Source organism: Desmodus rotundus, chromosome 2, assembly GCF_022682495.2.
Source record: "Desmodus rotundus isolate HL8 chromosome 2, HLdesRot8A.1, whole genome shotgun sequence".
NCBI lineage: Eukaryota > Metazoa > Chordata > Mammalia > Chiroptera > Phyllostomidae > Desmodus > Desmodus rotundus.
The window spans coordinates 181,279,478-181,302,578 of record NC_071388.1 but is presented as its reverse complement, the minus strand read 5'-3'; the positions used below and the strand labels follow the sequence as shown (position 1 = coordinate 181,302,578).

At 43.6% G+C, this 23,101-nt stretch overlaps 1 protein-coding gene across 2 annotated transcripts in view; it reads right to left on the bottom strand.

The window, feature by feature from the left end:
- The window catches only part of LOC112307752 (aldehyde oxidase 2), a 75,797-nt gene that overhangs the window by 4,619 nt on the left and 48,077 nt on the right, over positions 1–23,101 (bottom strand). For both annotated transcript variants that reach the window (XM_024563886.4, XM_024563887.4), the window contains 8 exons: positions 20,358–20,453; positions 17,758–17,886; positions 15,687–15,761; positions 14,872–14,924; positions 13,049–13,163; positions 10,493–10,558; positions 10,192–10,380; positions 7,857–8,024 (listed from right to left, as the gene is read on the bottom strand). In XM_024563886.4, coding sequence (XP_024419654.2) covers positions 7,857–8,024; positions 10,192–10,380; positions 10,493–10,558; positions 13,049–13,163; positions 14,872–14,924; positions 15,687–15,761; positions 17,758–17,886; positions 20,358–20,453 — 891 coding nt within the window. The remainder of the gene's footprint in view (positions 1–7,856; positions 8,025–10,191; positions 10,381–10,492; positions 10,559–13,048; positions 13,164–14,871; positions 14,925–15,686; positions 15,762–17,757; positions 17,887–20,357; positions 20,454–23,101) is intronic.

Below are 23,101 nucleotides of genomic sequence, written 5' to 3'. Positions count from 1 at the left end.
CATTATTTTGCTACCTCAGGCTTCTTGGGTCTTATTTACTCCCCAGCAGCTTAAGTGAAGACGTAACTTTCTTTTTTGGTTTCAGAGATCCAGCCCTGGGACTTAAGCTGCTCTTCCTCGGCCTTTGGGGATCTCCCCTGTATCTTCTCCCTTGCCTGGGGCCATCAACCCCTTCCTCCCTCCTTTTTCTCCCTAGTTGGTTCTTATTTTTTCTTCTTAGTATTTTTTTTTTTTAGAGACTTTATATTTTTAGAGGGAGGGGAGGGAGAAGGAGAGGGAAAGAAACATCAACGAGAGAGAGAAACATTCATTGATCAGTTGCCTCTCATATGCCCCCATATGGGAACTTGGCCTGAAACCCAGGCGTGTACCCTGACTGGGAATTGAACCAGTGACCCTTTGGTTTGGTTTGCGCTCAGCCCACTGAACCACACCAGTCAGGGCTCCCTGGTTGGTTCTTGATATTTGTAATGAATGCAATGTATTCATGATGGCCATCCAGACTGATTGCACTTTTAGATAAACCTGAGCTTCTGAGATATGTCTGTGTCTAGTCTCATTGGTGTCAGGGCCTAATGTCAGTAGTAGTTGCCATCAATCCAGAATTCTTTATCATGATCTTCATCATCATTATTCTTTAGTAGAAGACCAACTCAGTAGGCCTGGGTTGTCCAAACCCTGCACATTCTAAAGAAAAATTTAGCCTTTGACCAGCTCCTGGGAGATGACACCACCAGGGGTGTCCAACCTGCGGTGCGCAGGCTGCATGCAGCCCAGGATGGCTGTGAATGTGACCCAACACAAAATTGTAAATTTTTACTTATAACATTATGAGATCTTATTTAGTGATTACGTGTTGCAATGTATTTAATGTGTGGCTCAAGACAACTCTTATTCTCCTAGTGCAGACCAGAGATGCCAAAAGGTTGGACACCCCTGGTCCTAAGCTCTTGAAATATCCTGTCTGATAAGAGTGTGTTTGTTTATCTGAGGCCTTGGGCTTTGTGGCATGAACACTGATAAGGTCAGCTATGCAGGTGACCAATCCCTCTGTGACTGATGCCCAAGAAGCAACCTGAACGCCAGGTCCCAGGTGAGCTTCCCTGGCTGGCAATACCTTGTGTATCTTCTCACACATTCTTGCTGGGAGAATTAAATGCTGTCTGTGTGGCTCCACTGGGCCAAGACCACTGGACACTTACACATGGTCTCTCCTGGACTCTGCCCTGACTGCCTTTTCCCTTTGCTGATGTTAATCTGTATCCTTCCACTGTAATGACCCAAACCATGAATATAACAGTATTCTAAGTTCTGTGAGTCTACCTCGTGAATCACTGACACTAAAGGTGCTCTTGGGGACTTCTGACTCAATCGCATCATTATCAATGTGTATTGACCACTGTCTACACGTGATCAACTGCTAAATGCTTGTCATGTGTTATCAAGTTTGTTGTTAAACCTTGCAACAACCCTGTAAAGTAATTATAATTATTCTCTCCACTCCTCCCTCCCCCCATTTTATAGATAAGCAAGCAGAGTGATCAGACAATATAAATAAATCACGAACGGTAGAGCTGGGATTTGAACCCAGGTCCCTCTGCCTCCAGGGCCCTGTGCTAAGGTAAAGCACTGCATTGTTACTCCTTCCCGTTTCACCTCCTGCCCTGCTCATTCCCTCTCTCAATCTGAGGAATGCCTCCAGCTTCATCCTCTTCCTTTTTTAGTGCCTCCCATCTTTCCTCTTCCCCTGATTCTCCCACATAAAGGAGTGACCTTGCAGAGACCAGATAGGAGAGTTTTTAGTTACAAAAATATACACCTAATAACAGTATCTGATAATCCGCCTTCAGTAGTAAGAAGGCCTCTGTCCAAGCATTGAAGAGAACAGATTCAGTCCCTGTGTCCTGGGGCAAGCATGTTTCACAGCCTGTTAGAGTGATGAAAAACCTCTTCCAAGACAGTGTGAGACGGAGGGAAAAGAATGTGAAGTGTGTGTGTGTGTGCATCTCTGTGTTTGTGTGTGTGCATGCGTCTTGGAACGGGAAGTATGCTTGGCACTCTGAGGAAGAAAGGCACTGTGGGCGCTTCCACTCTGAGTCACCTCCTGAGTCGTGCAGTCTGCATCTGCGACCCATCTCACACAGTCCACGGGACTGGGTGTGTTTGTGCTGCTTTAAAGCCCTGCCAGGTATCTGTGGCTTAGCTTTCAGCAGAACAGTCAGGAGATTGCATGTTTCTACGTGTTGTGGAAGGTTCTGGAACCATAGGAAATAGAATGCAGTCTTGTAGGACAAACTGCACACCTCTCCCAGCTCAGAGAAATGCCAGGCTGTGCATAGGACATGGGGTGAGCCAGCTGAGAGTAGCATAGGTAAACCAGGCTGCCTGCAGCACCAGAAATGTTCACACGCCTCTCTTTCTACATCTGGTAGGAAGGGCTGCCTTTACTGAACAGGTGGCACTGTTAATGCTGCCAGCTCTCACGGCGTCTGGGCAACTAGAAATGCAAAAGAAGCAGGGAGAGAAAAGGAGACACGTGGGTGGTGATGGTGGAAGTGCTATAAAGGAAGGAAAGCAGGAGAGGGGGATGGAGGAGGGTTTAAAAAGTGGGGAATGTAAAGGCCGACCTCAGAGAACAGCTATTTTCAACTGGTGTGCCACGAGAATTTTTAATACTTGGATCACTGACCTCTTTTCCCTTAGAGTGTCATATTGAAAAAAGGACAACATCCAATACAACAATAGAATAGAATTTTTGTCATCGGCAAAAAATTTATTTTTCGGGGTATCACAGGAATTTTAGTAATTCGTTTAGGTGTGCCAGGAGAGGAAAAGGGTTGATTCACTGTTACCGAATGACAGGGGCAGGGCAGGTATGGCCCGTCTGAACTGAGTACTGGTCTAGAATGGAAAGCTTTTCCCCATTAAGTCACCCTAGGACCAGGGCTCAGTCTGACACGTGACATAACCATTTGTTGTGGTTGCAAGGATTCCTGATGAGTCAGCATTATAAAGCTGCCCCTTCAAAATGTGGGGTGAGCTGCAACCTGTTTACAGACTTGTTTCTAAGCTGAGTTGTCTAATTTTAGCTTCCAGGAGATAGAAACTGAACCTGCTAATAGGCTTGACATGGCTCCCCACAGTGGCAGCCCCACACCTCGTTTCTGTAGTTACTTTGATAAATACATTTTGCCGCTGGTGATAACAGGGGAACAAGGTTTTTGTATTTGTCCTACTGCCAAACTCTCCAAGGCAGTAGTTCTCTCATTTTTAGGGCAGTGAAATCCTTTTTGTCTCTGAATCCTAAAGATTTAAAAAAATTTTAAATACATTTATTGATTTGGGGGCTGGGAGGAGAGATGGGGAGAGAGAGGAAGAGAGAGAGAGAGACATTGATCAGCTGCCTCCCCCATATGCATCCTGACTGGGGATCAAACCTGAAATCTAGGTATGTGCCCTGATCAGGGATTAAACCCGTGACCTTTGGTGCATGGGAACGCTCCAACCAACCAGGCCACACTGGCTAGGAGAATCCTAAAGGTTTTTTAAAAAATGAAATCACTGTTTCTAAGGAAAAGTACTAACCTGAAACTGTGAATGATAACAAATAGAAATGTCCTCTTTTTAAAATGAATAGTTTTTAAATGACTACATAAAACACATTTTCCAAAAAGCACACTTTTCTTTCTTCTCCCCAAAAGGAAATTGCATATAGACACAACGTTTGTGGCCACATCTGGCTGAGCCAGGCTGTTCCACTGGGCTCAGAGCTGAAACCGCCATCAGCTCCACCGCTCTGGCCAGGAGTTACCTCAGAAAGGGCCCACGGATAAAAGCAACAAACCTTAGCAAGGTAACCAAAGCCACACGTGTGAAAGTGTTTTCATACAGTAAATGCTTGCTCAAATACAAGAACTTTTGCAACAGAAATGCTCTAGCCTTCCTACTAACACCTGCTTTTTGTTGAAGCTTGAAGCTAATAATCCATGAAAAATGAGGTTGCTAGTGTTGAGTCATTTTTTCTGCCCTCACCAGGTCAACTTGATTTAATATGGAAATTTTTACAGCCTTTGGGAGGGGTGCATTTCGAAGGTCATTAACAGTTATGGGTATTTGATGGAGACCTTAACTCTAATATTTACAGAGTGACTTGTATTTACACAGTGCTTTTACATGCATTTGAATGCATATTTTATTTAATTCCAAAAGGAAAAGTACTGTGTTTGACCTTCATTTCTTTTTTAAAAAAGATTTTATTTATATTTTTAGAGAGAAGGGAAAGGAGGAAGAGAGAAGTCAATTCTCTGGTTTGAGAACTCAATCCATTGGTTTCTTGCACACCCCCAACTGGGGACCTGGCCTGCAACTCGGGCACATCCTTGCCTCGAACTGAACTGGAGACCTTTTGCTTTGCGGGGTGATACCCAACCCCCTGAGCCACACCAGTCAGGGCTGCCCTCATTTCTATCTAAGGAACAGACATAGTCAGGCTGTTACTTTTCCCCCCATGGTTATAAGGAGCTGATTAAAAGGGCAGGCTCTGGACTTTCCCGTGCCCATGTTCTATCTAGCACACAGACGTCTGACCCTCCCATCTTCTCACCTGTCAGAACGAGCTGCGTTTGACAACACCACTCAATGGCAAATGCAGAGACTGTTAGTATCTATGCCTCTCAAACTTGTTCTGTGCAGCACAGCACTGTGTGGCAGAGAGAGTCATGACATACTCCAGTTTAAAAGCCATGCTGCAGTCTGATCAAGTGTGAGTGCTGGTACAGGCTCAGCTCTGTCCGAGACGCTTCAAGGGGACTGGTCAGCACGGGAGCTGGGCTGTTAGAGCTTCAGGAGGTCTGCTGAGGGAATGAACTTAGCTTCTGAAGATCTGAAGACTAGACCTTGATCATGACAGAAGGTGGCTACCAGGAAAGCCGTGGATGGGAAGGACTGTCCTGGTGTCACCGTGCTGATGTGGATGTAAGTGGTGCAACCACAGCCTTCTATTTCTTTGATCTCTCTGCCAGGGAGAACAATTACCACCTTCCAGTTACGGTTTTTCTACCAGAGAAGCAAGATCAGAGACTTAAGAGAAGGCTATTATTTACTTTTGAGAGCTGCTTAGTCCAAGTCTACTTTAAATCCATTGAAACTGCCTCAGGGCCTTTGCACTAGCTGTTTTCTGCCTTGACCACGCCAGCGCCAGCTTTATGCTTGCTCCTTCACTTCCCCCAGGCCTCAGCTTAAATGCAAACACCCAGAGAAACTTCTCAATAAACTATATAAAAGTAAACTATAATAAATTTCTCCATTGCATTCTAGCCTCCTACTCTTCCAGTTTGTTTCACAGGGTTTATCATCACCTGAAATTATATTGTTTACTGTCTGGTTTCCCCAATAAAATGTAAGCTCCATATGGGCAAAGGTTGACCAGCTCACTATGTCTTTGGATCCCCAGTGGTGCCGGGCCCACGGAAGGGACTGAGTGAATGCAGGATGAATGAATGATTACATGATGATGATCAAGGCGGGAGCCACATCCACGACTCCCCTGACTTTAAGAAAAGGTTAAGGCTACGTTAGAAAAGTTTTGTGCCGTTGATGCACAGGGATAACCCAGAGTCAGCCACGCACTTACAGTGAACAGGAATTATTTCTTTCTCCTCTGCTACACTGTAAACCACTGTAAACAACTTGAGAGCAGGGCCCTGTATGTGGGTCACCACTATACGCTGGGTACACATCAAACTGTGCAAGAAGGAAAGTATCAAGTTAATTTCTTGAAAATGACTAATATGTGCAAGGCGAGTAGGGCTTAGCCAGGTGAGGAAAAGAAAGAAGATGATTTCGAGCAGAGGCCGGAGTGTAGCGGAGCCTCTGTCCTTGAAACAAGGAACAGACAGAAGAAGGCAGTGTGGTGGGGTGGAGAGAGAAGGCCGGGTGGGAGGGCCACATGTGGCTGGAGAGGTGGGTGGGGGCCTGCCACACTGGACTTTACAGGTTTCTAGACTTGGCAGGGCAGATTTCAAAGTCTTACCTTTAACCTGAGAGCAATGGGAACTTTTTCACCTTGTGCATATGCTAGAGCAGGCGTGTCAAATTCATTTTCACTGGGGCCGCATCAGTCTCGTGGTTGCCTTCAAAGGGCTGAATGTAATTTTAGGACTGTATAAATGTAACTACTCTTTAACTAGGGGCAAGAAGCTCGGCACTGCCGCTGGGTAGAAACAAAATGCCAGGCCGGATAAAACAAGGTGGAGGGCCAGAGTTGGCCCTCGGGCCTTGTGTTTGCCACCTGTGTGCTAGAGTGACCTGAACATATTTGTCACACCACAAACCTCTGGCTGTGGTGGGTGTCAGGAGGCCACTAGGAGGCTTCTCTGCCCCAGGCTAGAGAGATGGTAGCTGGACTTAGGGGCTCTAGAGAGTAAGTAGAGATAATTCTCTTTCATTCACTGCTGTATTCCCAGCACCCAGAATAACACCTGGCACCTATTAGATACTCAACAAATGTTTGTTTAATGAATGCATAGCAGAGTGGTCAGAAATGCAGGATGTAGGAGATTGTCAGGGGTTAAAGTGCACAGGACATGGTGAAGGAGTGGCCACTGAGAATGAGAGAGACAAATGCCAGGCCAACTCCCAGGTTTCTGGTTTGTGTTACTACATGGATGGAGGGGTATTGTCTTTTCCTGTGACAGGAAGTAGCCAAAGAATCTATATTTTGTGTTTCTGGTGCTCTTTGTTAGACCACGAGTCAGGACTTCCTTCTTACTGCTTCCCCTGGGAGGCCCCACTCACGGCCGGCTCCTGCTGGTGCCCAGCAAAGTGCGGGCAGCGGCGGGTGTGTGTGTGGGGGGCGGGTCTGGAGACCACAGCAGAGGAACTCTTGAATCTCTGACTCCTCAAGGATTTGAAGGGCTTATATTCTCACTGTTTCCAATACACATGAGGTCAGGGAGTAGCAGGAATATTGCAGGTGAGGGTACGTATGAAGGATAAATGGTCACTCTCGACATGGTCTAAGTGGCCTTAGTAACAAGGAGCTTATTATTAAGAAGTTAAACATTCTGCCCTGCCCTCGTCTCCAGAACTTATGCCAATGGCTATAAATAAAGATTATGAGTTTGTGGGAAAAATGAGTCTGGCCAATTGGGATTTTTTTTGGGTTTAAGCAACTACTTTTTGAGTGATCTTTCATGGGAAAAAGTATCTTCTCAATCCAGATTTCCTCTGAATGAGGCTCACAGAGTCACTCCCATTTACACTGGTCAAATCTTTTCAAACACTCACATCAGGGATGTCCTGATTTTGTAAATGAGTGCGTAAATAAGGCACATTTTACATGTGAACATATATGAGTTAAAGGACAGGTGGAGGGAGGGCCGTCAGACTGATGACAGGCCCTGGGGCAGAGGAAAGACTGCATGTCTGGCCCTGGCCGGCGTGGCTCGGAGGGTAGAGTGTGGCCTGTGAACCTAAAGGTTGTTGGTTTGATTCCCAGTCAGGGCACGTGCCTGGGGTGTGGGCCAGGTTCCTGGTGGGGGCTTGCGAGAGGCAACCTCACCCATCCATGTTTCTCTCCCTCTTTCTCCCTCCCTTCCCCTCTCTCCAGAAATGAATAAATAAAATCTTAAAAAAAAAAGATTGTGTATCTATATGTAAATAATTTATTTTAAAAAAGATGGTTGAAATTATGTGTGTGTGTATTATGGTGATTCCTGGTTAGTGGGATTATGGCTGATTTTAACTTCTTTCTTATAATTTGATTAGACACAGATTAGGTTATAAGTTTACCTAAGAGGTATGAGAAGCAGGAAAAGGAAAAGTCATCTTTAGGAAAATGAACAATAATTCCATACCATCTCTGTGAACCGATCTGCACAGGCCATTCGAACCCATTCTGGAGTTGCTGGGCTCTTCACTGAAAAGTCTTCAGCTATGTCTCTCTCTCTGCGTGCTGTAGCCACAGCATCAGCAATGGCAAAGAATACAGATGACCCCAGGGCCACTCCGGCCTCCCCTAGGCCCTGCAAGAAAGCACATTCGTTTTAGAAGCTTCTACATTGGACTACAAGTCACTAGAAATCAGGGGCCAGGTTTGGCTCACTGTTGTATCTCCAAGCCCTAGTATAGCATCTTGCAAAAGGTTCTCAATAAATGTTTGTTGTTTGACTTACTGACTGAATGAAGCTTGAGTGCTCTTAAAAATCCCAATACCACATGAATTTCCCATATCTTTAATCCTGTTTGGGCTAAATCTTCGTTCTATAGGCAGAGGGGAGTGTGTGTGTGTGTGTGTGTGTATGTGTGTGTGGTGAGGGTACCCTATTCAGAAAAACACATCCAGTTGCTTGAACTGGCCAGCTTCACGGGCAGAGAGAAATGCCTCATTATGACTCCAGGGTCGGGAGAGGCAGGGTAGTCTAGGAGAAAGAGTACAGGCTTTGGTACCAGAAGATGGGTTGCAAGCCCACCACCTGTAAGAAATGGGTAACATGAATGACTGATGTGAAAAGATGAAGGTCAATAAGAAATTGTGGGGTTTATGGTGAAGCTGAGATACCTGTGTCCTGTCTAAAGTAGGCAGCTTTCTTTAGTTCTAGCTAATTGCTGCCTTCCAGAAATTCACCCAAAATGATCAGATCATTCAATTTTTCAACAGAATTTAGATATGTGTATTTTCAAGTAAAATTCCCTGCCTTTAAAAAACACTGTGAGGGATAAGGAAAACACATCTGCAGGCTAAACTTGGCCAGTGGCCCCAATTTGCAACTCCTGAGCTGTACAGATTGAAACTGAATCCTGGCCCTCACTCCCTGGGTTTCTCTGGGTGAGACTCTCTCTCTGAGTCTGTTTTCTTTTATCAGTGAGATGCAGGCAATGCATCTGATTGATACCTGTCTGACAGGACGTTGTGAAATTCAGGAAGTGCAAAAGCACCTAGCACAACACCTGGTACTCGGTAGGTCCCTGTTACTATTGCTTAATACTTTGTGCACACCTGCATACCCATGATTTTCCTGCAGTGCCTGTGGGTGGCTAGCCACAACCACAGGAACCCAAGGGTCCTGCTTGTCCTGTTACTCTTGGTGGCCTGAAAGCTGCTTTCTGTGGGCTCTGAGCATCCTTTGCCTTTTCCCTTTTGAGTGATTTCCAGCCCAAAGAGAACCCAAAGGCCTTGTTGATGGTCCTTCCTTTCAAGATTGCCCCCTTCATCACCATAAGCACTAAGGAAGCTCCTGGGCTGCAAGCTGGATCCAGTTTGGAAATGATAAAATTCCAGAAGACAGATGTGAACTCCTTTATTTATTTACATTTGGTATTAATTTGCCACCACTAGTAAGAAGTCTTCTAAAAGATTTTTAAAGAAAATTTTAATACTACATCTCAAACCTAAATGAAGTTGCCACAGTGAGGGTGGTTTTCAAGCACTCTGCGTGCAGCAATGCAAACACACGCTGACCTTTATTTTAATTTGCAAGTTCACTACCGCAGCAATTGCCGAGGGTTGGTGTCTTTGCTCTCTGACACTGTGGGCTCGGGGGCCAGATAGTTCTTTGTTGTGGAGGGCTACCTTGTGCATTGAAGGCTATTTAGCAGCGTCCCTGGCCTCTACCCACGAGAAGTAGCATCTTCCCCGTAGCTGTGACAACCAGAAACGTCTCCAGACATTGCCACGTGTTTCCTGAGGGGCGAAGTCCCCCACCCCTTTCTGCTTCAGTTGAGAAACTTTGCTTTAGATTACTTCTGGGTATGGCTGGGGACCCTGAGCCCCTTGGAGGTGAGTGATCTGCCTAATATCGTAGAGAGCTGGTGGGGCTGGGGCAGGAATCCAGGTTTTCTGAGGCCTCATCCAGGATTTTCTGTTCATGCTGCCACTGCTTTCTAAGATTTCAGGAGCATTGTGCCCTCATTCTCATTTAATATTTTAGGTTTAAGGTTCTTAAGTGAAAGTGTTACTCTATCCAATTGATGATTTTGCTGCATTTTAGAGTTCTCAGTGTCAGAGGATGTAATCCAGAAAACCATGGCCCAGGATTCCCCGACTCCCACTTTTCTCTAGGTGATTCATTTCCAAATTCTAACAGCCTATTTTGAGCTGGACTAACATTTATTTTTTATTTTGTCCAGCTGTTTTCCTTCATTATGCTGCCCGATCCACCACATGGCACAGTGGCTGTTTTGGGTGCTCACCTTGGAGGAATAGATGGTTAGTGGGTTTGGTGACGACGGCAACAGGGAGACATTGAACTCCTCGGGGACATCGGTGATGGTTGGAATTTTGTACTCATCTGGGCCTCGCGAGTATAGGACACCTTCCGGGGAGTATTTCAGTTCCTCAGTGGTATAAAGGCCCATTCCCTGAATAAACGCGCCTTCAACCTGAAGGGGAAAGATATCAAGCTCTGTGAGACCGGATGCTTTTCAGAAGGCTGCTCCCCACTCCGCAATGGCCCTCAGGAAGCAGCAGGCATCTCAGTGGGCCAGGACCTACCTGCCCAACATCGATGGCTGGATTGAGGCTGCTACATGCTTCCATGACGATGTCTGTTCTGATTTTCTGCCAAAAATCAAAATTACCTCTATGTGAAAACTTGATTTGAAAAGATTTTAAAGATTTATTCAAATGGTCCCAAATTTTTCCAGAACCCATGCTAGTTAACTAACATTGCCCTGGAACTCCGCCAACAGTAGAGGTGGTCAGGCAGCCACTAAGCTCTTCACAGTTAGTGCTGGCACTGCCAGTGGCCCCAGAGGGTCTTTTGTGTTCGTGGTTTTGACTCTTCTTAAGTGCCTCTGAGGTCCATGGTGTGTTGTTGTACTTGAGTGTCACTTAGTAAATAACTGAGCCTGGTTGTTCATCTGATTCTCAACCTGGATTTGTTGCTCTAATATGACTCATGAACACATCTAGTCCTCATGATGGTTCAGTGTAGGTGTTTTGTGTTGTTTTACCGAGGAAATCAAGCAGCCATAGTAGTACATATGAATCTGGGGCTTTGCAAGGTCTTGAAACATAGTAAGGGCAAATATGGAAACCACCTTAGACTTTGTTAATCTACTTCCTCCCCGAGAAACATCACACTAACCTGGCCCTTCTGTGTTGACACTGGGCACATGCCAAAGAAAGCCCCTAACTGCCTGCAGGCTGTTTCAGGAAGATCTCTTGGCTTTCCTTCTACCCCCACGTCCAGTGCTTGTTCTAACACCACCAATCTCTGTTTAGGCCCAGTACCTGGGCCCTTGCTCTCTATTTGGCTCTTTGAGTAGGAAATGCTCTTTTGACTCAAATGTTGGCCTCTCATACAACCTACTATGGGCACTGGGACAAGTCTGCACACATTCTCAGCCTCAATAGGGCAGGAGACTGGACACACCTCAGAACTGCCTTCAATTTACTCCCATCTTGAAACCTGCTTTATTTTGCTTTGTGGGTGTTGGACAACAGGAAGAGGTGGCTTTGCACTAACTGAATCACCAGATGTTTTAGTTGACCAGCCACATTTTCTGATTTGTCTCTAATTAAAAGAATTAACTATTGATCCTGAAATGACTGGACCTTAAACTGTAACAAGGGAGGCACCATACATTCTGGAAGATTCCATCAGGCCCATTCCTTTGGGGATTTATACCAAGGACCTTAGGGGGAATCCCCAGATATAATAAGTATGTCCCAACTATTGCATGGAACATATTTATACCAGGAAATTATTTTGTTGCTTATCTGAATTCAAATTTAACTGGGCATCCTGTATTTTTATTTGCTAAATCTGGCAACACCACCTTAAAGGTGGAGGATCAGAAAACTAGCTGAATAAAATCTTTAAAAAAATAAAAAAGAAAACTAGTTGATTTCTAACAACAGCTTCCCATCTAGTGTGGAGCCTCAGGTGGGGCACAGGGCACCCAGCACTGAGGCTGGACAGTGGGTGACATCTGGGCCCTGGGGGCGGGCTGATCACCTGCCACCACGGAAATTTCTCGCTTGCCACACTGTGCTGTGCAAACATCGTTATCTGTGTGTGTCATGGTGTGACAAACATTAGGACACACAGTTTGGGCAATCTGTGATCCTATTTCATGAGTTACTTCTTAACAATGATCTATAATGAGAAGGGAGACATCATAGTAATGTGTCCTAAGGATGAACTTGAGTGACATGCAAAGGCTCTCTAGATATCCCTTCATTTGCTGTATTTTAAAAAGTTTATTCACATAATATGTAAATGGTGGACAAATTAATCAACAATGGGGCAAATCAAAGACACTTTAATAAGATTTTTAAGTTCGTATTAGCAAAGTCCTTTCTATTTTACATGAATTGATCATTCCTATTTTGGGGCAGGATGGCTCAAGATGATATTGGAATAATTTGTACATGGGATTTAGATGTGTAATGACACACTAAATGACATTTAGTGTGGTCAATCCTGCAAATTTCATAAAAGCTTACTACACTTTGGACTATCCTACATTCTATTTAAGGTTTCTGTAGTATCTGTTCCCAGAATGGTATTTGGGGTATTCACTTTTGCTTAAATATGACTCCCTTCAGTACGTGGTTTCTTGGATGCCCAATTACATAACAGACACAAAATTATTTTTACAACCCTTCCCGTCTCTCCCCAACCCCCATCTATTTCTTTAGATCAGTAGTCCCCGTGGGATAATTGACTCTGGAGAAAGTTTATCACATTGCTATGTGCTTTCAAAATGTTTACTCAAGAAAATTTGCTAAATTACCTGTTCCTTCAGATTATACAACTTAATCTTCCTTTAGAAACACCCCCTCCATTTTTTTGCAAAAATTTTGGAAGGTTGATTTTATTGTCTGAAGTAGAATAAGAAACAATGCATTTTAGGCTGTCACAAGCAACTCCTTCTGGAACTACTTCTTAAGTGGAAATTCAGGATAAAGCTGGATCTCTAGGCATTCCCACAGAAACTGACTCTTGTTCTTGTACACAAGTATTACATAACGAAATTGGGCTATTAATGTACAATGAGGTTTTGCTATTGTTTTAACTGGCCGGGAGGGAAGTTATATTACCTTGTGAGCTCCTGTCAGGCAGTCAATCTCAACCTCAGAACAGGCTGCTCCATAGATATAGTAAGGAAACGGTTCTCCCTCCCCTTTCTCCCAGTCCATGAAGGCCTTATAGCCCCTGTTGGAAGAAATAAAGCCCTTTAGTGTGGGGTATGCCTGTGTTGGTGTGTGCTTGCAAACAATATTGATTCATTTTAAAAGTTACAAAGTTATGAAGTTATGATAGCATTTCATTGTTGTTTATTTTAACTACCTTTTCTTTTCTTCTTTTTTAATCCTCACCCAAGGATATGTTTATTGATTTTTGAGAGAGAGAAACATCAATGTGAGAGAGAAACATGGATTGGTTGCCTCCTATATGAAACCGGATCAGGGATTGAACCCTGCAACCTAGTTATGTGCCCCGACTAGGAATCAAACCCGCACCCTTTTGGTGTACAGGACAATGCTCCCAACAAATGAGACACCCAGCCAGGGCTAACCTGTCTTTTCAATTCATTTAAACTGCTACCTGTATTTACGACCTAGCTAGAGCAACACTAATCTTTGCCTCCATGTTAAAGAGGATACTCTCTGTGCTGTAGTTAGGATGTCACAAACAGGGAGAAGTGGTTTGGGCTCAGACCTCTAGATTTGTATTTTGACAGGTTAGGCATCTGCTGTAGCTCTGCACGTTGAGAACCTCAGTTGATTTTATCAGTATTCCAAGAGGGATCCTCTAGCTGATTCCGCGCCCCCCCCCCTAAAAAAAAGGACTGGCAATTCCTTCTTTCTCTCTGCTGCGTAGAATTCCATTGTGTAAATATACCATAGTTTTTGGATCCACTCGTTTGCTGATGGGCACTTAGGTTGCTTCCAGTAATAAATAAAATATGGCATAGCAATACAACTAAATGTTATTCAACCACAAAAAAATGAAGCTTTGATACATGCTATAACGTGGATATACCTTCAAAACATTTTGTAACTATAAGAAGCCAGACATAAAAAGGCCTTCTACTGTATTATTCCATTTTTATAAAATTTCCAGAATAGAAAAATCAATAAAGACAGTAAATTAAAAAAAAAAAAAAGGACTGGCAATTCAATGTGTTAATTTATAATGGAAAATGTACCTGGCTTGGGGCTGATTTGCTCTCTTCCTGGTCACTAAACTCAGCAATTCAGGACTCATAATGTACAGGACACTGGGCTGCCTTATAACCTCCTTTCCTTCTTTCTTCATGAGGACTTCTCCCTCTCTCTCTCTCTCTCTCTCTCTCTCTCTCTCTCTCTCTCTCTCTCGGTGGTTTGTTTCATTAGATTGTTAAACTAATGTCATTCTCTTCCAGAATTTGACAATCAGCTCTTCTCTCTGGGCTTCATTCCATTAACCTGCATTTACCAGGGGCCTCCCACCGCTGGACGCACACAAATGCTGCCTGGTGGTGGTCACCTGCCCATCTCCTCCTGTCTAGCAAGGAGCTTCAACACAGAAAGATTTTTATGGTATTGGGACGATTTGTAAAGTTGGGTTTCAAGTTATTTCTTTTTATTATTCACAATAAAGAATGTTATTATTCTTTATTTTTCCACAATAAAGTAAATAATGACTAGCTGCTGTAAATCATGTCTTAATTTTTTTTAACCCAATAGGAGTACTTTTATTTAGTATATCTTTGGACATAGCTCAAAGGCCTATGCGAAGTCACAGACTTTGGGGCCTAGAAGGGACCTCAGAGACCACATAATGAAAACATACTTTACAAATAAGGGAATGGAGGCCTGGAGTGACTGGGTTACCTCACACATTCTCAGCTAAGTCAAGATGTTATTGTAATTTTTACCTGAAGAATCCTGTGGCTGAAAGGCTGATTCTTTGTTCAAAAGCCGTTTCTATCTGCAGAATGAGCATATTTAGTTAAAATAAAATAAATATACCATCGGACAGGTGAACATGAAAACATTCAAAATGAAAACATGTCTTAAAATTGACATCTGATCATTGTTGTTGCTTTATTACCAATAACAGAACTCAACATAATATCTTTTCCCTCAGCTGGTCCACTGACAATTCCCTCCTGACGGGTTCAGAAGTCTGCATGAAATAATTAACCTGGAGCCCAGCTGCACGTCCGCGCTGCACGGGCTTATTCACAAGGTGTGTGGGCCTACATTCCTAAGTGTCCGCACTCCAGACAGTGTGTGTGCAAGTGTGAGAAAACTGTGCTAATGAGCTAGTATATAGGGTATTGTAAAGTTGGATTACACGAGTCATTTCCCTTGGGATTTATTCAACAGCAATTATGTCTTAGTTTTCTTCCTCCTTACTCATCACATCATTTGTGTGTGTGTGTCTGTGTGCATCAGTGTGTGTGTATGGCTGAGGAAGGCTCACTCTTTTCCTCTTCTTTCTTATCTAAGCAGGGCGGGCACGGCCTGCTGGGTATTCTTCATACACTTCCATTCCTCTTCTCAGCGTGCTCTCTCCACACATACCTGGTGCACATCATGGATCAGCCGTCTCAGCCTGTGGGCCGTTGGTGATCTTGCCCACTCTTGGAAGAAGCGTCTGTACGTGGTGTGGCTGTGTGTTGCCATGGTGCTCTTGGTATGGGTTTGCATTATTTTCTCTTTTGTAGTAAGAGAGTGGAACACTTACCCAGTCTTCCCATGTGCCTTCTGGATTTTCCTTAATGATGGGCTCAAGGCGTTTCAGAAGGATCTGACAAGCATCCTTGAAGGAGTAAAGAAGTAAATTCCCATTAAAGAGCCCAATGGTTAGGATTTGTGTGGGAGAATATTAATTGGTCATTGACTAGGTCAGTGAATACTTAGGCGTTCCTGAGACAGACGCACTGGGGACAGAGAGACAGTAACAGCACAGCCCCTGACCTTGAGAAGAGGGTCAGTTACTGCAGTGTTTCTCCCTCCCTGCTTCACTTCCTGTGAAAAGACAGGCTCAGCTGAATTTCTACTCTCAGGTCCCTTTTCTAAAAATATTCATGTTCTTAATTCCTCCTTCTCTTTTTCTGCATTTTGACTTATACCTCTTTTTTTTGTATTTTCCAGCCATTAAAATAAACGCAACAAAACATGTTATTTTCATTGAAATTTGTGCTTTCCAATCTGCAACCATCACCTGCCAATATCCTTCTGGGTCTGAAACATTATTCAGCTCTCTGTCTATCCCTCTCTCTGTCCATCTATCCACCATCCAAGTCCCGCAATGGCGGCCTTTCCTCTGGATGTTAAGTGAGAAAATAATTAAGTTTGTTTTTATGATAACCTAGATCTACAAAGTTTCTGATACTGAAAATTGAAACCTAAAACTCAGTGTTCTAGAACAGCGATTTTCAACCTTTTTGATCTCATGGCACATGTAAACTAATTACTAAAACTCTGCAGCACACCAAAAAAAAATTTTTTTACCAACCTGACAATAAAGTGGGTATAATTTTGACTCATTCATATCAGTTGGCTATTTTCATTTTTTAAATTTGACAATATAAGGGAAAAGTGGTCAATGCCCCTGACTAAATAGTCAGGTGTTGCATGTTTTAACAATTCTTGTGGCACACTAGTTGAAAATTGCTGTCCTAAAAGAGGAACTAACCCTTAGTTTAGGCTGACAACTCCCATACACACTGAACTACTCCTATCTTGTGTTTGAGTTTACCCAAAATTGGATCTGATGAACTTGAGGATTCCCACACATTTGTTCTGAGTAAAGAGCATCTCTGGTTTTCGAGCCCCTTAGGTGTGTCCTCACAAAGGTAAGATGGATTTAAAGTGGCTCATCTCAGTAGCTTAAGTGTAGTGTTCGGGGAGTAAGGGAATATGCCTCCACAACGTCCCAATAGAAAAAGTGGACAGTTTATAATAGCAGCATGGCAAATAGATGTTACTTCAAAAGTACATGCAATCGGATATTTGAGTGAAGGAATATGCGGTCATGGTTCTATTCTCAAAAAGGAAAAATTAACAGTTTTTTAAACATTAGTTTGAAAATAAGTACAAATAGAAAGGATGAGTACTCTGGCAGAACCCCACTGACATAGACACTTTGATTGTATCTTTTCCACCTGGCTGGGGTTCTGTCTGCCTACCTGCCTATCAGAACTTACTTGTGTAAGGTGAAACTTGTACAGCTCTGCATTACTTGGCACCCAGATTTCTTCTTTCTGTGTCTTCCAGGGACAAAGACTGCCTGTGCACCAAAATCCATCCTCCCCTTCTTCCATAGTTGCTGGGCATATGGTTTCTCACTACTGTACATCTTCCCAACCTCCCCTGCAGTTAGCTGTGGCCTGAGACTGGTTCTGCTAATGGATGATGAGTGGAGGTGACTTGCATCACTGCCCGGCCTGCCCTCCATGCTCTCTCCCTTCTCTGGCTCATTGGATGAAGACGCTCAGGGCAACCTTGAAAGCCACATGTTGAAGATGGAGGAACTGCCATCACTCTGGCTGCTTCAATGACTGAACGCTCCCTCTGGACTTTTATGTGTACAAGAAAGGGACTTTTGTTGGGTTTCAGCCACTCTGTTCTGGGTCTGTCACTTCAGTTTAGCTGACTCCAACTAACACACTCTCTTGACATTTTGATTAACCTACGCCTATATTTAGTGACACAGATGACTTCTCTGGAGCCAATCACTTGTGCCTGTATCCAGGTAAGAAAACCAGAGATGTGGTAAAAGTGCCCCAGGAAAGATAGACAGGAAGAAGCACCTGCACGGCCCTGCAGTTGACTTCTGAACTGATGGATGCTGCCGTAGCGATTGTATTAGGCACCGTGACTGTACTTGTTTCGGAGATGTGTATATAAGACATGGGTATTTTTAATTCACGGCTGGCCACCTAGGAGAAAAATAAATATTTTCAAGTTTAGTGAGGAGTTCTAAGAAGATTTGAGTCATTGTTTTTCTTAATAAAAGTTAATATTTTTATTATGTTCATGATGTCCTTCAAAGCTGAATATAATGTCTTATAAAAAATTAAAACCACTTTTTAATAGAGCCTCATGCTGATTTTTTACGTGTTTTCTTGGTAATATTCCACAGTGCTTCTATCATTTAATTTTTTTCTAAGTTTTACATGTGTAGAGAGTAGGCCAAGCTTATATTATTCATATTTATTTGGTGACAATGGCAGGAAGAGAGACAGATTAACTAACTCAGAATGTGGTCTTGTGTTGGTATCAGTATCAGATGAACCTGAAATGACCTGAGGGCCTTGTCTTCTTTTTTGCCCTCATCCTCACCTTAACTTTAACTTCCTCCCCCCTTTTTTCTATTTGTTCCCATTTGCTTATATTCTTCTAGTATTTGCTGTTCACTTTTTTCTTTTCTGTTCTTTTTTCTTCCAGTTTTTCTAGCAGACATATGTGGAAATTAAGATATTGAATCAAGAAGAAATGAAAAATAAAGAAAGGAGAGAGGTAAGGCAGGAAAAGAAAAAAAAAACATTACTTTGGTTGATGTTATCTTTGTTTTTTTTGCAAAAACACCTTACCCAGATGTTTGTAGGTATGTACCTGTTCCCAAATGCCAATCTTCAGACTTGCAGACTAATGCCATTCAATGATTAAGTTTTCCCAGAAAATGCAAAATGTGAAAAAAAAGGGTTCTTGGTGATTAAAATCTGAAGAGAATTTGTTGGGATTCCCATGTAATTGGGAAGGAGAGATGGAACTGGCTTCATGTATGTCTGTGTCTAGTGGTTTTATGGTCCCATCAGGGTCCTCTCAGAGCTTCTCACATTTGCTTCTCTTTCTGTGATGGCCATGTTATTCCCAATAGTAGACAGGCTTCGTCCGTGGCACAGAAGACTTGCCTCTGACAAAACCCTGGCCTATAGCATAGCAGCTAAACAACCATAAGGGAATGATAGCTCTTTTTCCCAGTATCTACAAAACATCCTAAGAAAGGACTCCGATTGGCCTTGCTTGGTCATGTGCATTCTTCCTGGATCAATCTCTGCATCCATTGGGATTCAGGGACCATGACTGGCCAGGTGGTCCTGTGCCTATATCGGGGGTGGGTATTGGGGCAAGGAGTGCAACAGAGTGAAATACATGCTCTCCCAATGTAAATTCTAGCCTTCAGGTTAATAACTCCTGTCATAGACAATGTTGATTAACTAGAGGAATTCTGCTTGAGGCCTGAGCTTTTGCTAAAGAACAGTCCTTTGTCACCTTTCCTGTAGAAGATTTATTAGAGATTTACAGGAGTCTCCTGACGCACTCAGATCAGCAGGGGTCAACAGACCAACCACCAACTGGAAACAAAGAGGCTTAGAAATTTTGCTCTTCCTTGGAACCCTGTCGGAACCCAGCTGCCCATGGCCTCACCCACTTCTTGCCTCCTCCTCCTCCCTTCCCTTGATGACAAAAAAGATTACTGAATTTTGGGCTCTCTTAAAATGGATTTGCAGAAGAAGAAAAAGACAAAAGGAAAAGAAAACAATGATGGATCTGCAGAAGCTGTAAGCACCCCCACCTCCTCCAGCTGGGCCTTCTCAATTAATACACCTTTTTTATACTTCAAACTCTGACATTTTAACTGTTGGCTTTTTTTTTTAAACATCTGTGCACATGAACCTTGTACCAGTAACAGGCAGGGAGGATGGGGCGGAAAGCCGCCAGCACTGAGGAGTTCTTCAGAGCTCTCTGGAATGTGGGAGGTGCAATCCGAAGTAGCTCAGGGCTGGACAGTCGAAAGCTGCAGATGTGTGCAGTGCTGTAACAATCTAGTAAATTTGCCATGAAGTTAAACTTATTCCCTTTAAAGAACTATTGTTTTTTCTCCTGAGATATCTTCATATTTTTTCACATATCTTCACATATCTTCATATGATTCACATATCTTCATACACGTGTGTGTGTATATGTGTTAAACTATTCATTTAAAATTATAGGAGAATGATATTGAGGACATACTTGTCTTTACTTGTCGAAATAATACAGTAATAGTGTTGCCCAAACTTTAAAAATTATACACACGGGTCTCAAGAGAGAAAAGCTGAGAAACTCCTACTCTAGGGAAGCCTGCATGACATGCCTCCCACAGTGCTCCAGGGCTCATTACTGGTGTTTTCACTAAGGACCCCTCCATCCACGAACCCCGGCCGAGCTCCAGGAGCATTTGCACATGTCTGTGATTTCCACCACTTCGGCCATTCTATTTGGTGTAGAAGAAGTTTTTCAACTCCATAGTCGGGACCTTAGGGTTTGAGTTCAGGGAGTTGTCAGTTGCCCTAAAATTAGTGCCAAATGTCAGTCATGTCAACCATGAATAGAGAAATTAATGACTTCATTTTATTTATCTTACCTGTAGAATTTTGGTGTGAATACCTTGTCCCAGTTCATTGCCTCCTTGTGTGACCAACACAGACCCATCTGTGTAGATATGAATGAGTGCAGCTGCCTAGAAAAACAACCGACCGAGAAAGCACAACTCAGTGCACGTTTAGTGAGTTCCAACATGAGAAACGAGGCAGTCGTGGGGTCAGAGAGGCAAGCTTCCCCAGCAGGATTCTGAGGCTTAGTTTTCTGTAAAGACATTCTTAGGATCCTGGTTTTAGTAGGAGTCCCTTGAGATACTCAGGAGTTGTGGGTATTGGTTGCAACTATTTGGAAGTTACACCCCTGCTTAAAACCTCTGGCAAACCACTTGACTAGCGAATTAAACGTTTGTAAGTATGATACTTACATGTGTTATGTACCAACCTAGGCTCAGCCTAGATGTATAAAGATGAACAAGGTGTGCTTCTTCCTCAAGGAGCTCACAGTGCAGTGGGGGGCAAGACTGGACAGCAAGTCATTAGAATGCAGAACGATTTATGAGATAAATGGGTATGTCAGAGGGGTCCTGGAGACCTGGGAGGGCAAATTCGGCTGCTTCTGCAGAGCCAGGGAAGGGTTCCCCAAAGTGACACTGAATGGACGCATGAAGGGAGAACAGTTTGCCACTTGGGCAAGGGGGGCAAGAACTCCCCATTAGACAATGCAAGGGAGAGCCCTGCTCTTTATTATAATACGAGGCCCTTTAGGATTTGGTCTTTTGTACTTTCCCCGTTTCATCCTTGTCTTTTCCTGCTTTGCTTCTAAGTCTGGCATTGACATGGTTCCTTCCTGACCTATGCTCTCGAGTATGCTGTTCTCTCTTCCTTGCCCCCAGCCTTCACACCCACACCCCATGGTCTCTATTCTGTCAAAACTTCTGGGAATGCTCCTCATTCTCCTCTGGGAAGGATCAATTACTCCCTTCTCTGTACTTCTCTTACAGGGTGTACTGAGTTGAATAGTGTCCCCTACAAATTCCTGTCCACCTAGAACCTCAGATGTAACCTTATTTGAAAATAGTCTTTGTAATTAGTTAAAAGGAGGCAAGGCAGGATTCTCCCCTGGAGCCTTATGAAGAAGCATAGCACTGCTAACACCTTGATTTTGAACTTCTAGCCTCCAGAACTGAGAAAATAAATCGGTTGTTTTAAGCCACTCAGTTTGTGGTACTTTGTTACTACAGCCACAGAAATGGGAATGCAGGGAGTGACAGGTCTTCTTTGAGAGTCTTGAAGAGGAAGGGCACTTAGTCTTTTTTATCTTTGTGACCTGAAGGGAACTTTGAGTGGGTCTGAGGCACAGAGACACTAAAGAAATGTTTGTTAAACTGGATGAATGGAAATGTTATTTTTTTCTTCAAGGAGGAAGAAGAAAAGGAGGAGGAGGAAGAGGAATAGGAGGAGGTGCAGCTAGGGCTTCAGTTTATTCTGTGTGGAGATGCCTGGAGGCCCAGGAGGGATTCCAGAACATCAAGGCACACAGGTTCTAATAATAGTACTTATTCACTGAGGGCCTTCTTGACTCCCTGTGAGGACAGGGCTTCTCACACCTAGTTTAAGGAGTAGGTGTTCCAGCTTCATGAGTCATCAGCTGACCTGGAATGACATGCTTCAGCTCCTAGCCTGGTGCTTCTCAAGTGCATCAATTTGGAACTCTGTGGGGAAGCTGGAGGCCTTTCAAGGGGAGACTTATGCTTGATTTAAAGAAGTTTTTCTGTGGTGAGATGAGCAGTTGGCAGAAAGTAGGCTGTGGTTTCAGTGAGGGGCAGCCATAAAGGTGAGGGGAGCTGCGGTATAATAAAAATAAATATGTGGTCTTTGCCCCTGGTTTTTGGCACAGAGTTCCTAAAACCCATGAAATTGGCCTTGGACAAGTAGCTCAATTGGTTAGAGTGTTGTCCAGATACACCAAGGCTGCAGGTTCGATCCCAGTCAGGACACATATAAAATCGACCAATGAATGCATAAGTAAGTGGAACAACTAATCGATGTTTTTTATTCTCTCTCCTTCCCTTCCTCTCTCTAAAAATCAATAAATACAAATTTCCCCCAAAAAACTCCATGGAATTCAGGAATTTACTGTCCTTTGTATAGTAATGAAATGACTCTTGGGAGGAAACTAGATTAACTGCAGGTTCGGGAGGGTAGGGGAACGGCGATGGTTGTTGGAAAAACCAACCACTCAGGGAGTCTCCTCCTACCGTCAGAAGAGCCACAGCCCTGAGAGGTGTGTCAGACCTCCTGGGCCTGGGGCTGCGCTGCCCTGGATCACAACAGCACACGGTATTCTGGGAACCCTGCCACATGCTGTACAGTCACTATCTCATCGAATTCTCATCAGTCCTGAGAGAGGATTATTATTCTCAGTTTATAACTGAGGAAGCTGAGGCTCAGAGAGGTTAAATAACTTGCTTAATATAACACAGCCAATAACTGTCAGGGCCAAGGATGTCTCGGGTCTGCCTGACTCTAGGTGATAGGGATTTGGGGAAACTGCTTCATTACCTAAGAAAGATTTCCTTCCATAGGGCAGCTTTTGCGGTGTGTGCGTGAGTGTGTATTGGCTGTCAATAACTGGGTGTAAGTGGAAGAATGCTTTCGGTGGTAGACCCACAAGGGAGATCTAATGCATTTTTAGATTTATATTTAGACCTAATGCATGTAAGATTTTTCTGCTTTTGGTGGACAATCAGGGGAGGCAACAATCTTTCTCAGTTTTCTAAACAGTTTT